Source organism: Trachurus trachurus (assembly GCF_905171665.1).
Source record: "Trachurus trachurus genome assembly, chromosome: 4".
NCBI lineage: Eukaryota > Metazoa > Chordata > Actinopteri > Carangiformes > Carangidae > Trachurus > Trachurus trachurus.
Window position 1 is genome coordinate 25,880,694 of NC_139898.1, and position 21,623 is coordinate 25,902,316.

At 41.4% G+C, this 21,623-nt stretch overlaps 1 protein-coding gene across 1 annotated transcript in view; it reads right to left on the bottom strand.

Annotated features, from left to right (window-relative positions):
- lrp8 (low density lipoprotein receptor-related protein 8, apolipoprotein e receptor) overlaps window positions 1–21,623 on the bottom strand; it is a 181,690-nt gene that overhangs the window by 67,841 nt on the left and 92,226 nt on the right. Inside the window, exon 4 of the mRNA XM_083969399.1 lies at window positions 2,489–2,617. Coding sequence (XP_083825525.1) covers window positions 2,489–2,617 — 129 coding nt within the window. The remainder of the gene's footprint in view (window positions 1–2,488; window positions 2,618–21,623) is intronic.

Genomic DNA, 21,623 nt, shown 5'->3' on the forward strand with positions numbered 1-21,623 from the left:
TGTGCATACATTTTATGCATCACTTTCAGCATGAGAATATATGAATGTCACAGTGCCTAAGGGTTGATGGCAACCTTATGGAAACTGATGCATCGTACACACACACAAAGACACACAAGCAGCCTTTTAGTTCTCTAGTGTGTATGAAGACTCGCCTGCTACATTCATCCTCTGCTCCACTTTACAGTGGCCCTTTGTAGATGTGATGAGGTCCGATCAGATTAACCTCATTTTGAGTCCAAAAAAATGTAATCACTCTGAAGGTCTGAGACTCACTGAGACGCCCGTGTAGATGTTTATACAGAAAGGTCTCTGTACATATACACTTTCTAGTGGTTTCTCTTTCTACCTAAGGTAACGCAGGTTTAAAGGGCATATATGACATGCAATCTATATGCTTCAAGAAATGCTACGTGTGCGCATTTGTGTATGTGTGTTTGCCATGGACTACAAATCAATAATGCTGTAGGCCAGATGTTTATGCTGATGGAAATCAATGGCCTTTTTACAGCTTTGATACCAGCTGTGAGGACGTGGGACAGGACATGTGACAAAAGTATGGATGTGTATAATTATACTAAAGTGTGAGGGCGTTGCAGATGAAGCGATGGGTGTGGGTGTGTGTGTGTGTGTGTGTGTGTGTGTGTGTGTGTGTGTGTATGCCTGTGTTTTGTTCACAGAGCTGCTCTGTAGCTTTTCTATGAAGCAATAGTCCTGTCTATGTGCAATTGAAGATTTTTGTCAATGCAACACACTACAATATGATCAAATCTCGTTCAAATTATATAGAAAGTTTAGAGTATTTTTCATTCATTTCTTTCTCTGACAACAGAACAAAGACACTCCAAGACCACAGAGTTATTGTTGAAGCGTACAACAGTGTGTGTGTGAGAGACAATGGGCTCCACTTTTTCTTTTAGCGAGAGATATCAGGAACAAACATGGAACAATTTGACTGCTCTGAAGCAACTCCTGACACACCCACACATGATTATACACTGCTGCCCATAAAGTTGAATAGAATATTTTTTTGCGTCTTCTCATGTGACAACGTGATTTATTCTTGATAGATAAAGTGTATATTTTCTAAAAACTGGTAACTGGGACTCAGCATGTAATCATTGCACCTGGTCAAAGATGTGTATGAATAGGAATGTAAACAGGAATGTGTCTGAAAACAAAATTATTCCAAAGTTATGGGCAACACTGTATATAGGTAATGTCATTCATGATCCTGTGCACCATGTGCCTGTGACTATGAAAACAGTGAAAGTGTGCCACCACACCCTCTGCACACTGTGCATGACCCACTTGACGAGGCACTGTACACTACTCCCTGCCTTCATTCACAAAAACAAAGCCCTGCTGTATCTGTGACACTGTGTTTGCCTCAGCACAGTTTTGAACATCAGTCTGTGTAAACATACTGTGGGGTAAACTAGTGTACAGGACACACACCTTCACATGGACAAATGCGAGATAAATAAGTGGTTCCCCCTGCTGTAAAACGCCACTGGCCGACTCTCCCAGTCTGCACAGTGAGTGACCTGCTTTTCCCCATATCCAGCTCATTAGAAGAACAAGGACAAGATTGTGAAGAGGAAACACAGATCCTGTTTGACATCTCTAGACACTTAACACAGAAAACATATATAAATTAATAAACAGATGAAACTTTTCTCTGTTTCTTAACCAGCTAATGACTTTGACTAAGAAATGCTCCTGATTGCAATTAAGAGTAGATATTAAGTGAATCTTAAATTATGCATTACTCTAGGTGAGAGTACACAGAAAGCTTTTACACTTGGTGTGCATATCTGATCCTGGTTAAAAGCTACATATCCCCAGATTCATTTGTCTTTTAGATGTGTCAAACCACATCCTGCAACAGTTATTATTACTGACACCAGAGGTGTTGTAATACATGTCTAGGAATATTATCACATCTTCAACCCTCTTCTCACCTGTAACATCACAATTTTATTCTTCCATTTATTATTATTATTGAAGATTTAGCTATTGAAGACTGTACAAAAAATAGCACAGGTCCAGTCATTTTTAATTGAGTGGGTAAGAAAATAAATATTTGTATTCTGTATTAATCAGAGGACGTGCAATAAACAAATAGCAGCAAAAGGGCACTGTGTGCAGATAAAACTGGATTAATTAATGATCATTCAACCTACTCCAACATAATATTACTCACCACTTCCACTGCCAACACCCAGCGAGGACAAGATCTTACATAAGACCTGTTTACTCACTTCCAATTATTTCTGGGTTATAAATTTTGTCATTAAAACAACAGAAAAGGAACATTTATGACTGGGCGGTAACCTGTAAAACCTCAGCTTCTTTAATTCTTTAAATTAAAGGTGAGTTCAGATGAAGCTCAGGGTGGAAACTGTTCTCCTTTTCAATTCAGTATTTTCAATTCCTCCCCTTACTCCATCCCACATTTCAACAACAGCAGCCACCACAAACTTACCTGCAGCGCACTGCTCCTCATCCGCCCCGTTCTCGCAGTCCCTCTCGCCGTCGCATCGCCATGACAACGAAACACATTTGCTGGTCGCCCCGCCGCAATCAAACTTCTCCGGTGGACAGGTCTGTCGGCCTGTTGTGAGGAGGAGGAGGAGGAGGTGAAGGATGAGGGAGAACGAGCAGTGTGGGGTGGTGGTGGAGGATGCAGGGAAGGGAAAGGAAAACGGAGAGCCGATGAGAAAGTTTGGGGGAACAGATGGAGGGAAAGAGGATCGAAGAGGGATGAAGAATGAAAGCAGGAGGAGGAAAATGAGGAAAGAGACGGGGAGGAGGCAAAAGATAGAGAGAGAAGGGACAGCCAGTCAATGAAACAGTTTGATAACTTAGTTATCTTGTTGCTCACATCGATTCCCTCTCAAAGGTCTGCAATTAAACTAGACTCAGAGCGACAGAGGAACAAAGAGGCAGGAACACTGTGAGGCAGACCCCAAGCCAGGAAAACACACACAAACAAACAGAAAAAAGACACACAACACACTAAAATACACACTGAACAAGAAGGACGAGCACTGTTTGGTGTGTGTTTGTGTGCATGTGCATATCAGAGTGGTTATTTTGATTATCAATGATGCACTGATTCTTTCTTCTTATTAACCAGTTACACACTAACTACAAAAAAAAGCCTATAACCAAAGGTCGGCCTGTCCATTGGAGGGAACTTATGTTCACTGGTGTCTTGCTCAAGGACATTCAGACACAATGGATTGAACCAGCGCTGCGGTTAGTGGACAACAGGCTCCACCTCCTGAGCCACAACCACAACAAGACTTCATTGACCAACAGTCACAAATCCCAACGGCTTCAAAATTACAGTAAAACAATGTTAACGGGGAAAACCAGCAATTCCTTTCAAATTCAAATAAACTCAACAAGCTGGAACAAGATTTTTTTTTTTTTTTTTTTTTACATTTTCACTTGATTGAAATGACAAATTAAAATGATAAATGACAAAGGCAATCAATACAACTGTTCTAATTAACTAATCAACTAATTGTTTCGGCACTAAGCACAAAAATGAATGAAAACAAAGACCTGGAATACATTATGATGATTTGTAGCTTAACTGATTAGTTAATCAGTGGGAAATTATTCAGCAACTACTTCCATTATCATTTATTCTTTAAAGTAGTTTTTCAAGCACAAAGGACGAAATACTCTCTTTGGCTCTTTAATGAGTCTATATATTGTTTTTTTTTTAAATCTTTGTTTAAAAAAGAAGCAGTTTCAAGATGTCACCTTGGGCTCTGTTCATGACTTTCTTCATATCTTAGATGAAACAATTAGCTTTATTCGACTTCATATTGGACCTTGTTTGATTTAGATTTTTCTATTTTCAGTTAAAAATGTTATTGAAAGAAAAAATGAAAATCAAAAGCACATGTTACAGTGAATTAAACACACAAACACACACACACAAATCCACTGTGTGTGAGAGAGAAAGTGGTCCCTATAGGTAAAAGCCCATTACAGTGGAGAAGGCCATTGTTCCTACATGTGTAGCCCGTGGGGTTGGTACAGGGAGGAAAAATACAGCCGCTCAATACATCAAATTTACACAGTCCCCACAGCAAATCCTTGTCCCTTCCTACTGCAACCCCCCCCCCCCCCCTCCCCTGCCTCCCCTTCATTCTCCCTCTCTCTCTCTCTGTCACACACACACTCCAACACCATAGGGACTCTAGCCCCAGATTACATTACAGAGCTGTGTCAAACTCAACTCCATCAATTATACATATTTGACCACCAACATGCTCCTTGGCAACCAGCCTGTGTGTTTGTGTGTGTTTACGTGCACGTGCATGTGTGTGTGCGTGTGTGTGTGTGTGTTGCAGCCACAGATCAATAGTACCTATGGGATTTTCCCATTTCAGTCTCATTCTCTTTTATTCGTCTCGTATTTCTTTCTTCTCATCGTTATTTTTAACTGTACTGCAGAAGTTACTGCCGCTCAAACGCAGCCCCTCGTGGTCGTGGGGGGGTTCTGGGAGTTTCAACCTTGCCAGTAGTGATTGCCAGGCTTTTTTTTTTCAAACAGTGCACTTTAGAGATGCCTGGTGGTTCCACTCTCCTGAAAAACGTGGCAACTTGCACTTTATTTTTCAGTGGAACTGGGCAGGGTTAAGATTTTGGATTCCTCTCTTTACTCCTGTCTTTTGCTGGTGTTGATCTTTTGGATAACCCCACCACCACCACCCAACACCCTCCCCTCCTTCCCACATGTCAGTCTTCCTCTTACTGAATATCAGGCTCTTGTGTGAGCATCTTTTCAATGTGTCTCCTCTAAATGAGGTTTCCCTTGGCCTTTAAAGAATAAAAGCCTCCTGCAAAATCCCCTTTAGGAGAGTGAATGAGCAAGCACCATATCAGCACAGTCTGGTTATTACTGCCAAGGGGACTGAATGGACAGAGTGTACAAGAAGTGCGTGTGTGTGCAACTGTGTGTGTCCATGCAGTTGTGTCTTTCGATGCTCTGAATGCAGCTCTACTGGTCAACGTGATGATGTAAATATGAATGTGTGTGTGTGTGTGTGTGTGTGTGTGTGTGTGTGTGTGTGTGTGTGTGTGTGTGTGTGTGTGTGTGTGTGTGTGTGTGTGTGTGGGAGTGTTGGTGTGAGTAAGGCAGCCAGTGAATTGTCTGACATCTGGCTTACTGTTCAATCAATTTAAATGTGGGCCCTGGAGATACTGCAATGAACAGATAATAGTGGTTTCATGTTTCACATTATCTACCTATTCCAAGTGTGTGTGTGTGTGTGTGTGTGTGTGTGTGTGCGCATTTGTGTGGGTCAGCAGAGTCCAAGGGGCTACTGTCGGAGCATTTCCAACTCTCAATACGAACCCACACACATGAAACACCGTACTCCCGCCTCCTCCAGGGACCGAGCCCACTAAGTGTCTGATTGACAGCTGGGTTAAAAGGATGTAATTCATCTGACTGACCATTTGGGCCCCGGGAGTCGAGAGGGGCGGAGTCATGATGGATCCGCTGCCAATCAAAAGACTGAATCCGGACGAGCGAGAAGACAAAGAGACCCACCACTGCCATTGATTATGACAAAATAAATTAGATGATTTTCACCCCGAGGGTAATAACTCACTAAATGAAAATGATAATTCCAATTTCCTGTAATTGTATGTTTAAGTAATAATCTATGGCTGTTCAGCTGCTCTCAATGGGCCTTTGATGTAGCACAATAGTACTTATGTCCACACATTCATGCAGGGTTTTTGTGAGAGAAAACTGGTGGGTGCTGATTAAAAATGTGTGTTTAACACCGTCGTCGGCAGAGGCGAGGGCAGTTTGTTTGGAACAAGCAGAAGTGAAGTACATGAAGGCGTTTAGGATGATCAAACACAGCCACCATCTAGACAAAAACAAAGTAAAGGAGGAAATATAATGTTTTTATTCATCTTGTTTGACTTTGCCGTTCCAGATGGTGCTTGTGTTCATAGTCAACACACTTCGCCCAGACTTTTGAAAGTCAGTGTATGGACAGATTTGCCCTCTCTCTTTGTTCCCCTCTCACTAAATGCTGACAGGTGTATCCGGTGGCGGAGCGGGCACTGAGCAGCATTGATGGACTTATTGACGGCTAACTGGGGACACATCCGTGACTGCAGAGATACTGCAGACTGTTATCACACTCCAAGCCAAGAGCAATATCTGACTTGCCATTGTCACCGCAGGGGAATATGTGAAGGTTGTGTCATCCTGAAAATATTTAGAGAAAGCATAAAATGATTATGGTGCAGATATATATTGTAAATATAGATGTATAAAAGTGAAATACATACACACATATACGTAACTACTTCTAGCTATAAACCTTTTTCTGAGCTGCAAGCCAAAGGTATTAAACTGAATTCACAATTCTACAGACTTTGTGCTGAATGAATATTTCATGTGCTATAAAACTCCCAGGGCACAGAGACAAACACTGGGCTGTTAGCAGCCAGCTAGCTTGCTTACTGCCAAGGCCTACAGCCTACGAATAACAGCTGAGGAGCTGATGCTAGCCGTTGTCCAGTGGAGCTGCTTGGTGGTGGAGCGAGGCAGCTCTCAGGTGGGTTTGTGTATAATTGTTTAATGTAAAACAAACAGGGCTAAAGAAATCAGCATGTGGTCAGTGAGTGTATCCAACACGTTAAAGTAAGGGAAACAGCATAAATAAACCTCCATTTCTCCGGAAACACCCCAAACAAAACATATTGTGGCATATAAACCTAAACAGACCAGAGTCTCATTTCTATATTTTTTCCAATCACCCTGCGGGTAAGCAGCAATTTGCTTGCAATTTGCCTAAAATATTTGACACAGCATTTGACAGTATGCAACAGCTAAATGCTGCAAACCACATCCTTGAAGTCTTGTGCACAAAGAGTTTGTGTTGCAAAGTGAAAGTGAAACTGGCACAAACCCAACTTGCATTGGCTTGGGGGAAATATGTGGGTATTTTGACAGTTTGGTGGTAAAGATGGAGCTGTTATCTATATGCAAATATTAAGTCTTACGGGTAAAAAATCTGTTGTGTTAGTCAGCATGTTCTGAAGGAAAGTTTGGGTATTTTGGAAATTGTTCAACAGGACTTTCACTCGCTCTTTCTGGTCTCACTTGGCACATAAGAGCCCTATGCAGTCTTGTAGCTACTTCACACAAGCCCACAAGCAGAAGTGGTACAGACTTGCTATTCTCCTCACATGGCCTGTCTAAGTGTCTATTATGAGCAGTGTATAGGGGTGGACTGAGCAAGGCGCTGTATGCTAATGAACTTTTGATTAACTACCTTCTTAATTTCCCTTCACAAGGAGGGAGGGGATTGGAGGATTGCGGTGCGGCACCACGTCCACTCTCCAGCTGCCTGCCTTGCATCAAAGCTAACCTCCCAGGTGATTGATTCAGAAGGCTTGTAGCCCTGCAGGCTAATGCTAAGATAATTTATTTATCACGAGCATGTGCATATGAGGCCCGGAGGTAATATAAGTCATCCGCAAGTCACTGTCTGTCACAGTGAGACACAAAGTCAAAACAAAGGCACGTGGGCGGAGCGTATGTGATAATATGCCACATGATGAATGTGGAGGAACCGAGGCTTATAGATGAGTTACCTTCTACCAGCGCTACGGATTAGAGGTGCATGGATTTAGCATGCTTAAAGGTACACGGACTCCACCCTGCACTCCAGACAGCAGAGCACTGATTGATGAAGTACTATACGCTTTAACATCTCTTTATGCAAACACACGAGGAGCGTCTCATCACATCGGTGGAATGTGGTGAATGCCTAAAATACTCTGCTCTGCTGTGAATATCAATTCGCTCCACGTGTAACTCCGAAGCAATTGCATGCAATGCTTAAGGCATTTATAGTTTCATAAACATATAAACAAACACTTTCTTTTTTTGAATTTGCATCACTATCAACTTTTGAGAAATCTCCACAAACTTTAGCAATGACGTAAGGACGGAGTTAAGGAGTGTGACAATGTGACATAGCATAATAATGTATGGGGTTAGAGTGAATGAGAACTCATTACTTGCATGCATTAGACAGGCCATCAATTAAGTCCAAACTAACAGGGGGTCCATAACAGCTGATCGCCTGTGAAATGGGATAATTAAACTCAAGTTTCAGCCATGAGGTTGCACTATAAATTGGGCGAGTGCCTGCTTGAGAACAGTAAACTTTTATCGCTTGGCTAGTCTGTGTAGTAAAAACGGGGCCAAGGATTCGGAATCAATACACAACCATGTACCGTGCCATCTCGGTTGCTCCGTCCGCTTCTATAAACACCGTACACAATTTCAGCCATTTTATTTCTAAGTATTTATTAAAGGCCAGGCAGCAAACAATGACATGTCTCGAGCCTGCATCTTTATTTCTAGCCTCAGTTGTCCAGGTTAACTGGGTTTCACGGACAATGAATGAAACAGTGGAAAAGATATAGAGGATGGGTGACAGCGAGGGAATTAAAGATGGGCAGGAAAAAAAGGAGATGTAAGAGAGAGAGACGTGGGGTCAGATATTGGTCATCAGTAATCTTTGAGTGTGACTCAGAGGCTCAAAAACAGAGGCGAGAGAGGCAGTGGGTTGGAATCGGATCAAACCGGGGCTTCTCGTGACCCGAGGGCATGGAAATACACATAATAGACGTGAGATTCTCATTTGGTCACTCAGTCATTCAGACCTGAAACAAACGCATCACCGACAAACACGAACTGATGCATAAACGCGGATAAAAATTGCATACCGCAAATCTCCCTCGGGTTACGCTCTGATCCCATTTAGACTTGTAGGCTGGATTGGATCTTAACGTAACAGAGATTTGGAGAAGTAGTCCGCATTGAATACATTGTTCTAATTTAAGAGTCTGCAATTTCATTCAAATAAGTGGAAGGCTTGTAGCGGCTGCATAGTTAATCTCTTTCAGGGAATTGCAGTGCATGCCATGTGAATTAAATGCTTTTCTCTTAGAGCAGTAACCTTTATGAAAGAGAAGAAAAGGCTGTCGTGGACAAAGGACAGGAGGCAGGGGAGCTCACAGAGCACTCATATGCATCAATGATTCATACAAGACGAGCAATGTATGGATCAGCCAATTATTCAGCTTGTAAGGGGCTTTTGCAAGTCTAATGATCTGATCAGTTGTAGTGGGTCATATTGTCATGGTGACGCTCATTAACCTTGTTCCGAGCAGTGGTCTTATTTTCAAAAGGGCTGTTAAGGTAAGTTTAGGGTCACGCTTTGTTTTGGATGAGTGTGTGTGCCCATTAGGAGTGAGCATCGGTCTCAGGGTTGAGAGTGTGTGGCATTTTGAAACGCGCCGACCGAACCCTCTGTGTATTTCACCTCTGATCATTAACAGCTGCTTTTAGCTCGCCTCCAGTCCAGGCCCCTCGGACTTTAAAGAGCAACGCAGGGAAAAACTGCGTGTGCTCTACTTAGCTCTACTCAAACTCAAACCATTTTCTGGGTTGTTGGGTTTTTATTTTGGTTTGTCACCTGAATATACCTTTAGGTTTTGGTTGAACAAAATACATTTTGAAGATTCACTTGGAGTTCTGGAAAGTTGCAACAGAGCCACAGGGAAGACATATTTTTCAAGTGAGCATCACTCTGGTTTCCTCAACAAAAACCCTTCGGGAGTTTCTTTCACACTGGCTTTTGGATTATTGCAACAAAAAGGAGCTCTGCAGAACAACAAACATGAAAAATGTGTCCATGGTGCTTGTTTTGTTCTGCAAGATAATCTTCACACATGAACGCCACTTTTGAATTTTTGAAACCTAAACAGAATCACCAGAAGTGAAAAGCTAATGTACCGAAAAACCATGACACCATCATGACTTTATTACTGAATTTCCAGCTTGTTTTCTGATTGAGAATATTCACCTAAAGTGAATATCTTAGCATATTAATAGTTTGCAAAAATTTATAAAGGAGGCCTCATAAGCAACATCCATCTTCCCTTTACCTCCATATCTATAGCTATACCAGTTTGAGCCTGTCATATCATCAAAGTCTACTGTTTGAGCCTGAAGCTTTACCTGACAAGAGGCGTCCCGAGAGGGATGGTGTGAGCTGGCGAAGCAAGAAAAGTTGATGGAACCACATGACGTGAAAATGTAACTTCACAGGTCAGTGGCAATCCTTTATGTTTTCAATGTTAAATCAGTCAACAAAGCAACACATCACTCACAATGTGCAGATAAAAGAGAACGTGTCATCCGACATGAACCCTCAGTTCAAGAGTGCAAATAACTTACATGAGTTTGTGTGTGTGTGTGTGTGTGTATGTGTATGAGTGGGTTTGTGTGTAAGTACAGTAAGCATTATTATTGCACATACTACAAATGTATGGACGGCTACATATATTTGTGTATGCATGAATGACTGTGTGTGTTTGTGGTTTGTGTCAGGAAACATAATGTATGTGTGAATGCATGAGTGTTTGAACTTCTGCATATCTGCATATCACAGTGAGCACAGAGAACTGGAGCATGATGTTTCATGACCATGGAAAATGAGGAAGTTTCCCAAGACCAGGGAGACTTTCACTGGTTTAGTGTTTGCAGCACTTTGAAATTATGATAAAAAGAATTATTCTTTGCATGAATAAGCCCAGTGTTTGGGGATGGGACAGAAGTTAATTCACTACAGCAGACGTTACAATATTTAAAGAAGTCTCCAGAGGTGCCCTGACTCTGAGGTTTGGTACAGTTGGTCGGCCCCTTGGCAGTGAACGCTGGGTAAGAGTGTACGTTGGGACATGGAGACCAAGGCCAAGGCCGACCTGCTACGTCGATGTCGCCAGATTGCCAGCTCCACCCCCGGCTCCTTGTCCTTCAGATGTGAAATCCAATTTATAGAGAGGGCGTTTGTGGTTAATATCAGATTACATTTTAAATGAAGGTTAGTGTTGATTAGTGGCTTTCATTGGAACGCTGATCTCCAATTATTGTGGCCCTGATGTAGGGAGAGGAGAGGATGTGGGGGAGGAGTGTTGGGGAGAGGAAAGATCAAAGTCAAGGGAGAGGAGTGAAAAAAAATGATCAGAGAGAGCAGGTGCAGAGAAAGTAGAGGCATGGAAACAAAACAAGGAGAGAAGCAAATAAAAGCAATAAAAGAGGCCAGGCAGGGAAATTAAATTTAAAAAAAAACCCAGGAGTGACAGAGTCAGAAATGAGAAGAAGATTCTTACAGTAGATAAAAATATTCTGCAAGTATTATGCAAATTTCAGAAATCTGGATGAGCACCAATAACTGTGGTCCCATAAGCAGCTGTGTACAAACCAGACGTTTTAAGACTCTTGTGTGGTGACAGTGGTGATGTGACTTCTGCAGATCTCAACATTAAGTCCTATTTTGATACACCCACATTTCCATCTTTTTTTATTTGCCTCCTGCAAATTTCTGCAAGTTTCTACTGCTCAATTGACTGTTCACAATATTGAGTCAGACATGTCCCCTGTGTCTCATAGGTGTTACGGTTTGTCTTTTCCAGGGGTCTGAGGTAGAGGCTGCAGCAAAGTTAAACTGTAGAATCCCCCCCTCCCTCTTTCTTGCTCTTTTTATTCTCTCCATATCTTTCTCTCTAGGCGAAGAGAGAAGGAGGTAGAAGGTGCTTGTTAAATGTGGAACCATTAGCAGAGTCTAGACTGTGGGGCTGTCAGTGCCGTGGGGGGAAGAAATACAGCGCGACACTAGCGCTCTCATAGGAAATTGCCACTTTCTTCCAACAGGTGCCTCTTAATGGTTGTTTAGTAGACGACACATTGGGCATTAAAAATACTGCCGGTGGCAAGTGCCACATCTCAACTAATGAGAGAGCGCAGGAGAGGGAGGCAGGCGAGAGGAAGGAGAAGCAGAAGGTGAGTCGGAGGAGCGTATATTTTGGGATGCGCACAGTGTGTGGGTCTGAACTTGACAACCCGAACTCTGAGCTTATTTCCTCTGTGGCAGTTTATTCAAAGGCTGGGTCAGGACACAAAGGCAGGGATGTGGAGATTAGAACAGGCAGCCAAATTATGTGGAGAGCATCGTTGACTTCTGAAGGAGTCTGGGTGGACTTTCCAAATGATACCAGACACACTACTGCGTAAGTTGCTTTCCAAAGTCACTTTGATGTAAAGTAGTCAGTTGAATACACTTCAACAAGTAACTCTGATATAAAAACCTGGAAACACACAAAGAAACAACAGCTCTCTTTAGTTTTGATGCAGTATATTTATCTATTGCAGGATGCGTTAGACTAATGACTGCTTTGTCCAGTTTGGCCCACATTATTATAGGGCACACATTATTCGGCCCAGGAGCTATTTGTCTAACAACACCTTAATTAACACTGGACCAGCATTAGATTTACTGGTCATTAGAGCTATAAATCGATTGAAATATTTAGTTGCAATTAATTGCACAAGTACCCATAGTTAATCACAATTAATGGCAAATTAATTGCACATTAATCACACATTTGTTCAGACTGTACCTTAAAGGGGTGTTAATACAATATTTAATAAATGTACTTCCGACAAATTAATCTGACAGGACTTTGTAGCTGAACTTGCCATTCAGAAGAAACTGCAATCTGATTCATTTTCAGCCACTGATTCAAACTGTGTGTCAGGTCAAAGGTCAATATAACAGAATGTGTGTTAATCACATGTCAAAAATAATAGTGGTGTTAAAAGGAATTAGAATTAAAGCATTATTAACGTGTTAACTTTGACAGCCCTGCTGGTTATACATGTGCTTTTGTCCTGGAGATAATTGCCTCTTCTCCATCTCTTTGCTCCTCTGCCTCTGGTTTGATCTCTGCACTGTGCACACTGACCCGACTACAAACCTTATGGTGAACCATGTAACGGTCATGTTACGTGTCATTCTTAATAATAAAAATGTCTGCTTTCCCTTTAGTCGTCCCAGTGCTAGGAGTCGGACCATATAAGTACACGTGGGTCACATAAATGGAGCCAGGAAATGTATCATGCAGGTTTGAAGACGCACCTGTGATGTTCCTGCTATGATGAGTCAGATATCCTCCCCGACTCTTCTCATGAACCATCTGCTGCTTTATTTTTTATTTTTTTTACTGTTGCTCTCCTGCCTTAGCCTACAGTGGTGGATCTGTTTGCCTCTTGACCTAATAAAACCTTTTTATATCACACCTGTTCTATGTTCTGCATCTGCTTTTAGATACCACATCTGTTATCCAGTCCTACAGCTCAGGGTTTTTTTCTCCATAGATAAGGAGTATGAGGAGAAAACAAGACTAATATATATATTTTTAAGCTTACACTGCCAAAAAAAAAAGAGGAAAAATAAAATGTAAACATAATTGTTATTATGCATGGGTCTTTACAAAGATGGGCCAAACACAAGCAAAAGCAATTCCGTCAGGCAGCTCCAGCTCCACCAGACGCCCTCTGAGAGCAAAAACTTATTGACCACCAATCAATCGCAACCAGCCAAGAGCTGGGGTCACTAATTGAACGGACTGGAATTGACAAAAAAAAAAAAAATCACATGGTGGCGATTGCTGCATAGGTACTTTTCTCTCGTTGACTGCCGTGCCCTGTATCGTGTAAACAAGGAAGCAAGTTTCCTGCACACATCTGTTTCTGTTTCACACAGTCGCAAAACATTGGAGTCCCACTGTTCTGGTAATGTCAGGGAAAATTCTGCTTCAATTAATTAAACAGATCTGAAAACACAGAGAGGTTTCCATGTTGTTAATTACTTTAACAGCACGATTCTGAAATCCATATTTAATGAAAGCAGAACCTGATCAATAAAAATAAAGTGATCAGAGACTGTTAAACTCAAAAAGGACTAATTATAAAATGTTCAAAAGCTCTATACTTGCAGCAGCTGGAGCCGGGTCATTCACTGTACTGCACCATTGAAACGATGAGATGTCACTGTGTAACTTATGGGAGTCACATCGCTAATGACCATTTATAGGCACTGATACATTTTTATTTTTTAAAGCTTTCTAATTAATTGGGAATTTCTCACAGGACCTCTTAAACTTAGCCTTGTGGAAGTCGTTACTGTGGAACGATGGAACCATATGGCAGCTACTGTACAACGCCGTGTGTTCCTTACATCTACAGTGCTTCTTGTTGTGTGTATGTTGTCGTCGTTACTGTATAGGTGGCTACTCCGTTTCCTCCTTAAGGGATCAATAGACTGTAAGTTATTGCTGATATAAATCAAGGTAAAGACAGTTGTGGTTAATGAGATGCCAAAAGATACAGCAAGATAAGCAAAACAATGCACACAGGGGGCTTACAGTATGAGAGGAGAGAGAGAGAGATGACCTTTTAGTGTTTGTTTGTTTTTTCCCAGTAACTTCTAAGGTGACATTAAACTGACTGTCAGTACTGTAGCTTCAATTATTTATGAGTCCGATTTTATATGAAAAAAACACACACATGCACATGCACACACGATTCTGTGATGATGAGACCGTGCGTCTGGAGGCGGCGACGAGGAGCTGTGATGGTGAACGCCGCCAAAGTAAACGGCCTCCACCAAACAAACAGTAGCACAGTGTTTGTTCAATACTTCACTATGTTTACATTTTCCTCACCAGAAGCCTGTTGTATTTGTGTGAATAATGACTGTCCTCTCTCATATGTCCTCTCTTGGCAGGAGATGCGACACTGTTATACTGTCAGGGACAATTTTACAACAAGAGGCTGTGGTGGGTTGTCGGAGACTATACTGCATTATTGCTGGTACAGTATGGGTTTATTTTTATCTCTTATCACTTCCTCTAGTTTAACTAAATGGTTATACTTCAACTCATTTTTGATCGCCAAATTCTGTTATCTGAATGCTGTCTAAAAAAAATCAAAAGATTATTAAGTGGAACATGAGTTTAGATAATTATATCACACTGATCAAAGCCGTTTTAATGCCTAAAGAACCAAACCATGACAACAGACTGTTATATATTACCTATTTATTAGCTGCAATGCCAATTTGTGTAGGTTCACAGCTATGTTTAAGTTAGAGTCTCCAGTGGACCTAGTGTGCATGTTTTTGGACTGTGGGAGGAAGTTGGAGAACCCACACAAGCACAGAGAGAACAATCCATTGAACCCAGAAACATCACTGTTCTGCCACGTTATAATATTACATACTGTCTATATATACCTACACCTCTGAGCACAGGCCTGTGAGACCTGTGAACCCAGTGCACAGACATGAAACATCTACATTCTGCACATGAATCCTTGTTTTTGTGCATGAACTGAGAAGCTGAATAGGATCCCTTTCAATCCCTTCAAATTCATGTAGGACCAGTTGTCATTACTTTTTATATACTGCAAGAGAAAGCCTGAAGCACGAGTAGATCAATACAAGAAGTGGTGACTTGTAGACTTGTAGCATTGATCCCACTGGATGTTGTTGGTTAAAACCAATAACTCACAACCTCAGCTAGAAAAAGTATAACTGTGATTGTAGTGACAGTGAGATGGTCTGAAACTGATGGAAAGATTTGATCTGATCATTTTGACAGTTTAAATCTCAGCAAACTGTCTAATGGGTCGAAGGGAAACAAACAAACAAAATGAATATGTGTTTGTAGAGTTGTGCTTATGAGTAAATGTCATGGTAAGTGAAACTGACCTGAGGAACATGTACAGTAGTGGGAAAATTCAGACAAATGAGATCACGCTGAATGGAAGGTCAGGGTGAACTCACTCACGCTTCGATTCATATGTCCCTTCCTGTTTTTTTACATTTTTGTGAATGGCTTTGTGTTTGAGCTGAGTGTGTATTTATTATGTGTGTGTCTTTTGGTGGGGGGAGGGGTTACTGGACTTCTACAAGCCTATAAGAGCGAGGGAGAGACACAGGTGAGGAAGGAGAGAGGGAGAGAGAGAGAGGTAGAGAGGCCACCTGGGAAATTACGCCCGGCGCTGCCGCTGCCTCAAGCATGAAATTGAAGCCGTCCGACAATTCATCTGACTGGATCCTTCCCGTTCATATTCCAAAATAATTAACTAGCACAACCTCCTGCCTCCGTGCTATAATACGCTGACCTGCCTATTGTCTCTGCGCACGTGGCCGAGGGAAAACCCACGTCAGTGAAGGGGAGCAGGTGGAACTGATGACAGCAGGACATGGAGAGACGGAGAGGGAGAGGGAGGGAGGTAAAAGTTCAAAAGTAACCAAAGGGCAGCTGGCTCACAGTGGTGTGCGCAACTAAATTAAATTATGCCATACTCCCATATTCATAAGTTAGCACGTTATATAAACACAAGTGGGTCACAGTACTGTACAGTACAGTAAAGACCTGCTAGCCACCAATAAACCATCAATAAATAAGAGTTCAGACGCTTCAATGGCTCTGTGAAGCTGCCGTGATGCTTTGAGCTAAAAGCTAATTAAGTCAAATGTCCTACATGCTACAGACTGTGAAGGCAATCCAATGCAGCCACACTGCTACAGTAGCATGGCTAAAATTACTACCGCCTATAGTTTCTATTATATAAGATGAGCATCCTACAATCATGATTGAAAAACACCATAAACCTCCTTCTATAAATATTTACAAGGCACAATAAAGAAGAAGTTTCAATACCTGTTAGACTCGGCTGTCCGCTTCCACTATCTTTCCTCCTCTGTAGCGATAGAATTAGCATATGAAAAAGAAACGAGGGAAAGTCGGTGGTGACTCGATATGAGCTCCATAAATCACAGCTGGTGGAAGTGGGAGAGGAGTCCTGCTGTGATGAGCGGCTCTGTTTTGACAGTTTGTGTCTTTAGATGAATGAGTTTCATCAGATGGAGTGGATTCAGTTTGAAAATGTGTAGTTTTTATATCCTACAGTGTGTGGTAAGTTGGTAATTAATGATCAGGAAAAAGTCCTCAGTAAATATTAAGATGCAACACTCTTTTCATAAAATGTAATGAAACATATGTCATAAATTGTTTTTGAATATATAAATAGTGTAAAGGTGCTGGGTTCAGAGCCCAGTATAAGTCGTAATATCAATCAAATAAATAGCTAGAGTTCATATTAAAGAACCAATTTGGCCTTTTTTTTTGAAAAAAAAAAAGAAAAAAAAAAAAAAAAAATATATATATATATATATATATATATATATATATATATATATATATATATATATATATATATATATATATATATATATATATATATATATATATATATATATATATATATAAAATGCTTTGATTTCATTACATTAGAATCAAACAGAACAGTAAGACTGTTGGTTCCTCTGTTTGATCTCACTATGCTGCTGTTGTGTGACTTGACTTCTAAAGTTATCAAACTTCTCATTTGTGTTTGTCCTTTTTTCCCCCTCTTTAAGTTTCACGGTGAATTTGGAGGCTGTTTCTCTGCAGCCTTTCAGCATGTGAAATATGCCTGAACAGTTACTGTGGTCGATGACACAAGACTTTTATGTTATGAATATAAAATATCCTCTATATCCTAAAAATGATACAAAGCTTAAACACTCCAACATTTTTGCCTGGGTATTCAAAGTTTTGAAGTATCACTTGGGCCTGGCGGGGGAGTGTGAAGAGAGTGGTATGTGTTGGTCCAATATGCGGCTGAGTGAGGTCGGTTGAGTGTCTGATGATGCAGTTCAATAGCCTTTATCTATACAGGGACACTTGGGTGGCGAGAAGGGGCTCACTTTAATCCCCGGAGTGAGATACGCAGCCACGGAGCTGAAAGTGTGTGCCCACAGAAAGGAGTTTAAATAGTGCTTCAGAAGAGTCTAATCAGCGGTGACTGTCAAACTGCAAGATCTTGCTGATGGACGCTGACTTTGTAATGTCTAGACCCCAGGAAATCACAGCTTTGATGTCTGGTACATGGATTATGAAACACGGGCTCCCCACAGCGTGGCACATTATGCAAATTCAATAGTTATTATGTGAAAATATACAGACGACCAAGTAGCGGTCAGTGATGAGTCATTTTGTTTTATTTAATGGATAATTCTGTGCAACTCTTTGGCATTTTACTTATCAGTTTCCCGCATCAGTAATGGGCACACTTCAAACGAACCAGTGAGTGGAAGTTGAAACTGATTCATCGTGATGTGAATCAAGAGAGCAATACTGAGGATATGGAAATCAAAATTCAACAACAAATATAAAAAGAATAGTTGCAATAAAAGTATTTTGATGCATGTGTGTGTGTAGATTGTGAAGAAAGTGCACTTAACGTAGCTCTTTTCTAGTCGCAGCAGCCACTCAAAGTGCTTTACAATACCTGCCACATTCACCTATACTATACACCGATAAAAGGGCCATCAGAGGCAGTCTGGGGTTCAGTGTCTCACCCAAGGACTTGAGGAGCCAGGGATTGAACCACATGTGTGGAAAGTGGTAAAGAAAATGAACTGTAGTTTGTTGTTGACTCGATTATCATAATGACATTTTGACTAATTTACCTTCTACAACTACGGCATCGGTGCCCAACATCGTCTGCAGACACGCACGCTCCTTCATGCATCAACCATCATTCCTCTGATTGACCATTTTCTCCACAATCCCCTCAAGGCCCAGATTCATTTTCAGATGTGTAATTACAGACAGCCCCTGCATGAGTGTGTGTCTGTGTGTGTGCGTGTGTGTAATTTCAGGGGCGGCATCGGAGGTCCATAGTTAATCAGCAGTCGACCAGAGGTCTCAAGGATCAGCCTATCGATTCCCTCCCAGGAAAATCAATGAAATCAAAGGCATTACTTGAACTGAACTCAGATCAGAAAGTGGAGGACATGTAGCAGGGAAGAGACCGACAGGACAGAGGAGAGGATGTGATACAAGACTAGAGGCCGGTAGAGAGAGAGAGAGAGAGAGAGAGAGAGAGAGAGAGAGAGAGACAGAGCAGCGAGGGACTTATAAATTCCAGGGTGAAGCCAGGTGTGATAGGCCTGATCACATCAAACCAGGAGTGGCGAGGTGGTCGTAATCTCAAAAGTTAGGTGATGAAGACTTGTCGATAAACCTCTGTAGAGGAGGGGAGATATAATACAAATGCAGAAACCTTCATAATAGGAGTCTATTAGAGATTATAGGCTGATGTGTTACACACCATTCTCACCATCATCAATACAACTCTGTGTACTGTGAGATGATAGAAAGTGTTTTTTCTGATCTATACCAAGGCACCTTAGTGCTTTAATATCTCAGTATCACAACAGTATTGAGTTTATTTTAAGACTTTTGTAAATTCTGTGGATTTTAAATTTCAGGAATCTTAATACACTGGATTATCCATAAACAATATTTCACAATAAATATCAATGTCGTGCGTTAAAACTGCATATAAAGAGGTTTCTTTCTTCCATATTTATTGACTCAAATGATTCTTTTAATTTACTGCGTTCTGATGAAAACATGCGCTCACATTCTGCCGCACGCACACAAACGCGCGCATGCTACGTGCACACACACACGGTTGTGAGGATCAATGTGGCTGAGAAAGTTAGGGAAGCTCTCACAGCGTCTGACCTTGATTAGACATAATGAGACTTAACCACAAGTCCTCTAATCTGATGAAATGACTTACAGATTCACCTTGTGATGAATACTAAACACAAGCATTGACTCCCCGGCTTCATACAAACACTTCTACTGGCGCACACGCACTCCAGAGCGTTTATAGGCATGCACACGTACACACATGTCCTTGGCCCATCCCAATCAGACTTATTACTTGAAGAAACTTCAAAGGGCGCTTTGATCACCTCTTCAAAAATCATCTTAATACAAATTGCAAATAGGAGCTGGCCTGTAGTCGCAGCCATATGGAAAGTTGTTTGATTAGACAGAAGTGGGGAGACTGACCTCCAGGAGTTCTGCTCTGTTCTGTGACTGATCTTTGGAGGAAACACTGATTATGTGCGAGATTAAAATGTGAATCCATGTGAAATGCCAGAGAGAGTGTGTGTGTGAGTAGTACGTGTGTGTTGTGCTGCCTTAGGAGCTCGTGGTGTTTACAAAGCGGCGTATACAGTGACTGTGCTGATTCCTAATGAGAACCCCTTAGATCTCTGCCAGCACTGGTCAGTGTGATATCCCAATTACAGCTAAAACCGTGTTCAAACCCAACTCATCACTGACAAACACCATCTCAGGGGCAGGTGGTGGTTAGAAAATGAAATATAAATATATAAAAAAGTTTGAAGCTCATCAGAGGCAACAATGACCCAGAAAACCTGCAGTGGTCTGACTGAAGAGGCTGCATGTGTTTTGTGGTGCAGTGCGAACACCACCTTCACGAAAGATCCCTCTTCAAGATGGTTCTTCTGGCAGCTTGGGCATGGATTACCAAACAGTATGTTACCCTCAGCAATTTCACTGATATTCAAGACAGAACATCATCTTTCATATAGCAACTCACCAAAACCCAAATCCATCAGGATCCAAACCTCTTCGACTCTTCTACTCTCTCAACCATAGATTTAGACACTGCATTCAATTCTATATCTTCAGTCTTCCTTTGTACAGTCATTGACTTAACCTCTTCAAAGCCTTCAGACCCTGCTCTGTTCGAGCTGCTCTGGTATCTCATGTAAACGCTCCTTAATAAGAACCTAAAAGTTTTTTTTTTTTTAAAGAGAAACTAAATGAAAAAGTTTTAAAGTTCAGAAACTTGCAAATGAGGTTGTAGCTGCAGAAAAGCCTCTTGTGTCATTAAATGTTTATGGATACAGTATTACACCTTAGTAATTAGTTACTCATGTGTTTAGTGCGTCTTACTGATAATCTAATTACCGTAGATCTCCTTATTTTTTTGTACCAACTTTCCCAAACACTGTGGGGAGTTAAAGCTGCTCTGATTCTGAGCTTATTTCCTTCCATCTGATCAAACTCATTCGTCTAAAGACACAAACTGTCAAAGCAGAGCAGCTCATCACAGCAAGACTCCTCTCCCAATTTTACCAGCCGTGATTTATCTCTTTGCGTTCCTGATCCTCTATCACCACCATGCAAACACAGACACGCTGTGTAAACCTCCTCCCCCGCCTCACACTCACACCCACTGACCAATCCCTGACCCGTAAATACCGGGTTACATCCCACTTGCTGCTTATTATTAAAAGGGAGAAAGCCGGCGCTCACAGTGGGCAGCGCTCCACTTTTAATGATTGCAGCAGCGAGTGACTCTCACCTCCTGCCAACCTTGTAAACAAGAGAGCAACAGTTAAGGTGTGTTCAGTGGCATTGTTCCATTTTTCATCATTACACCTACACACGCTGACAACATAAGTAAGCTGATGTTAATTTAATGGTGAGAGGTTTCTTGGGCGACAACTTCCGTGCTTTAGTTTGTTCCATGTACAGTGCCTCAACTACATCATTCAGAAGTTAGTTTATATGATTAAAAAATGATCCAAAACTAATAACAATATCTGTCTATGCAATGAGAAATACTGTCTATGCAATGAGAAATACAAAACACACACAAATAGAAACTGGGCATTGTACTTTTTGCTATAATACGTAGCTGCATTATCCCACAGTCAAAGTGTGCAGCAAACATTTCCTTCTCTATAGAATGGACAACAGCAATG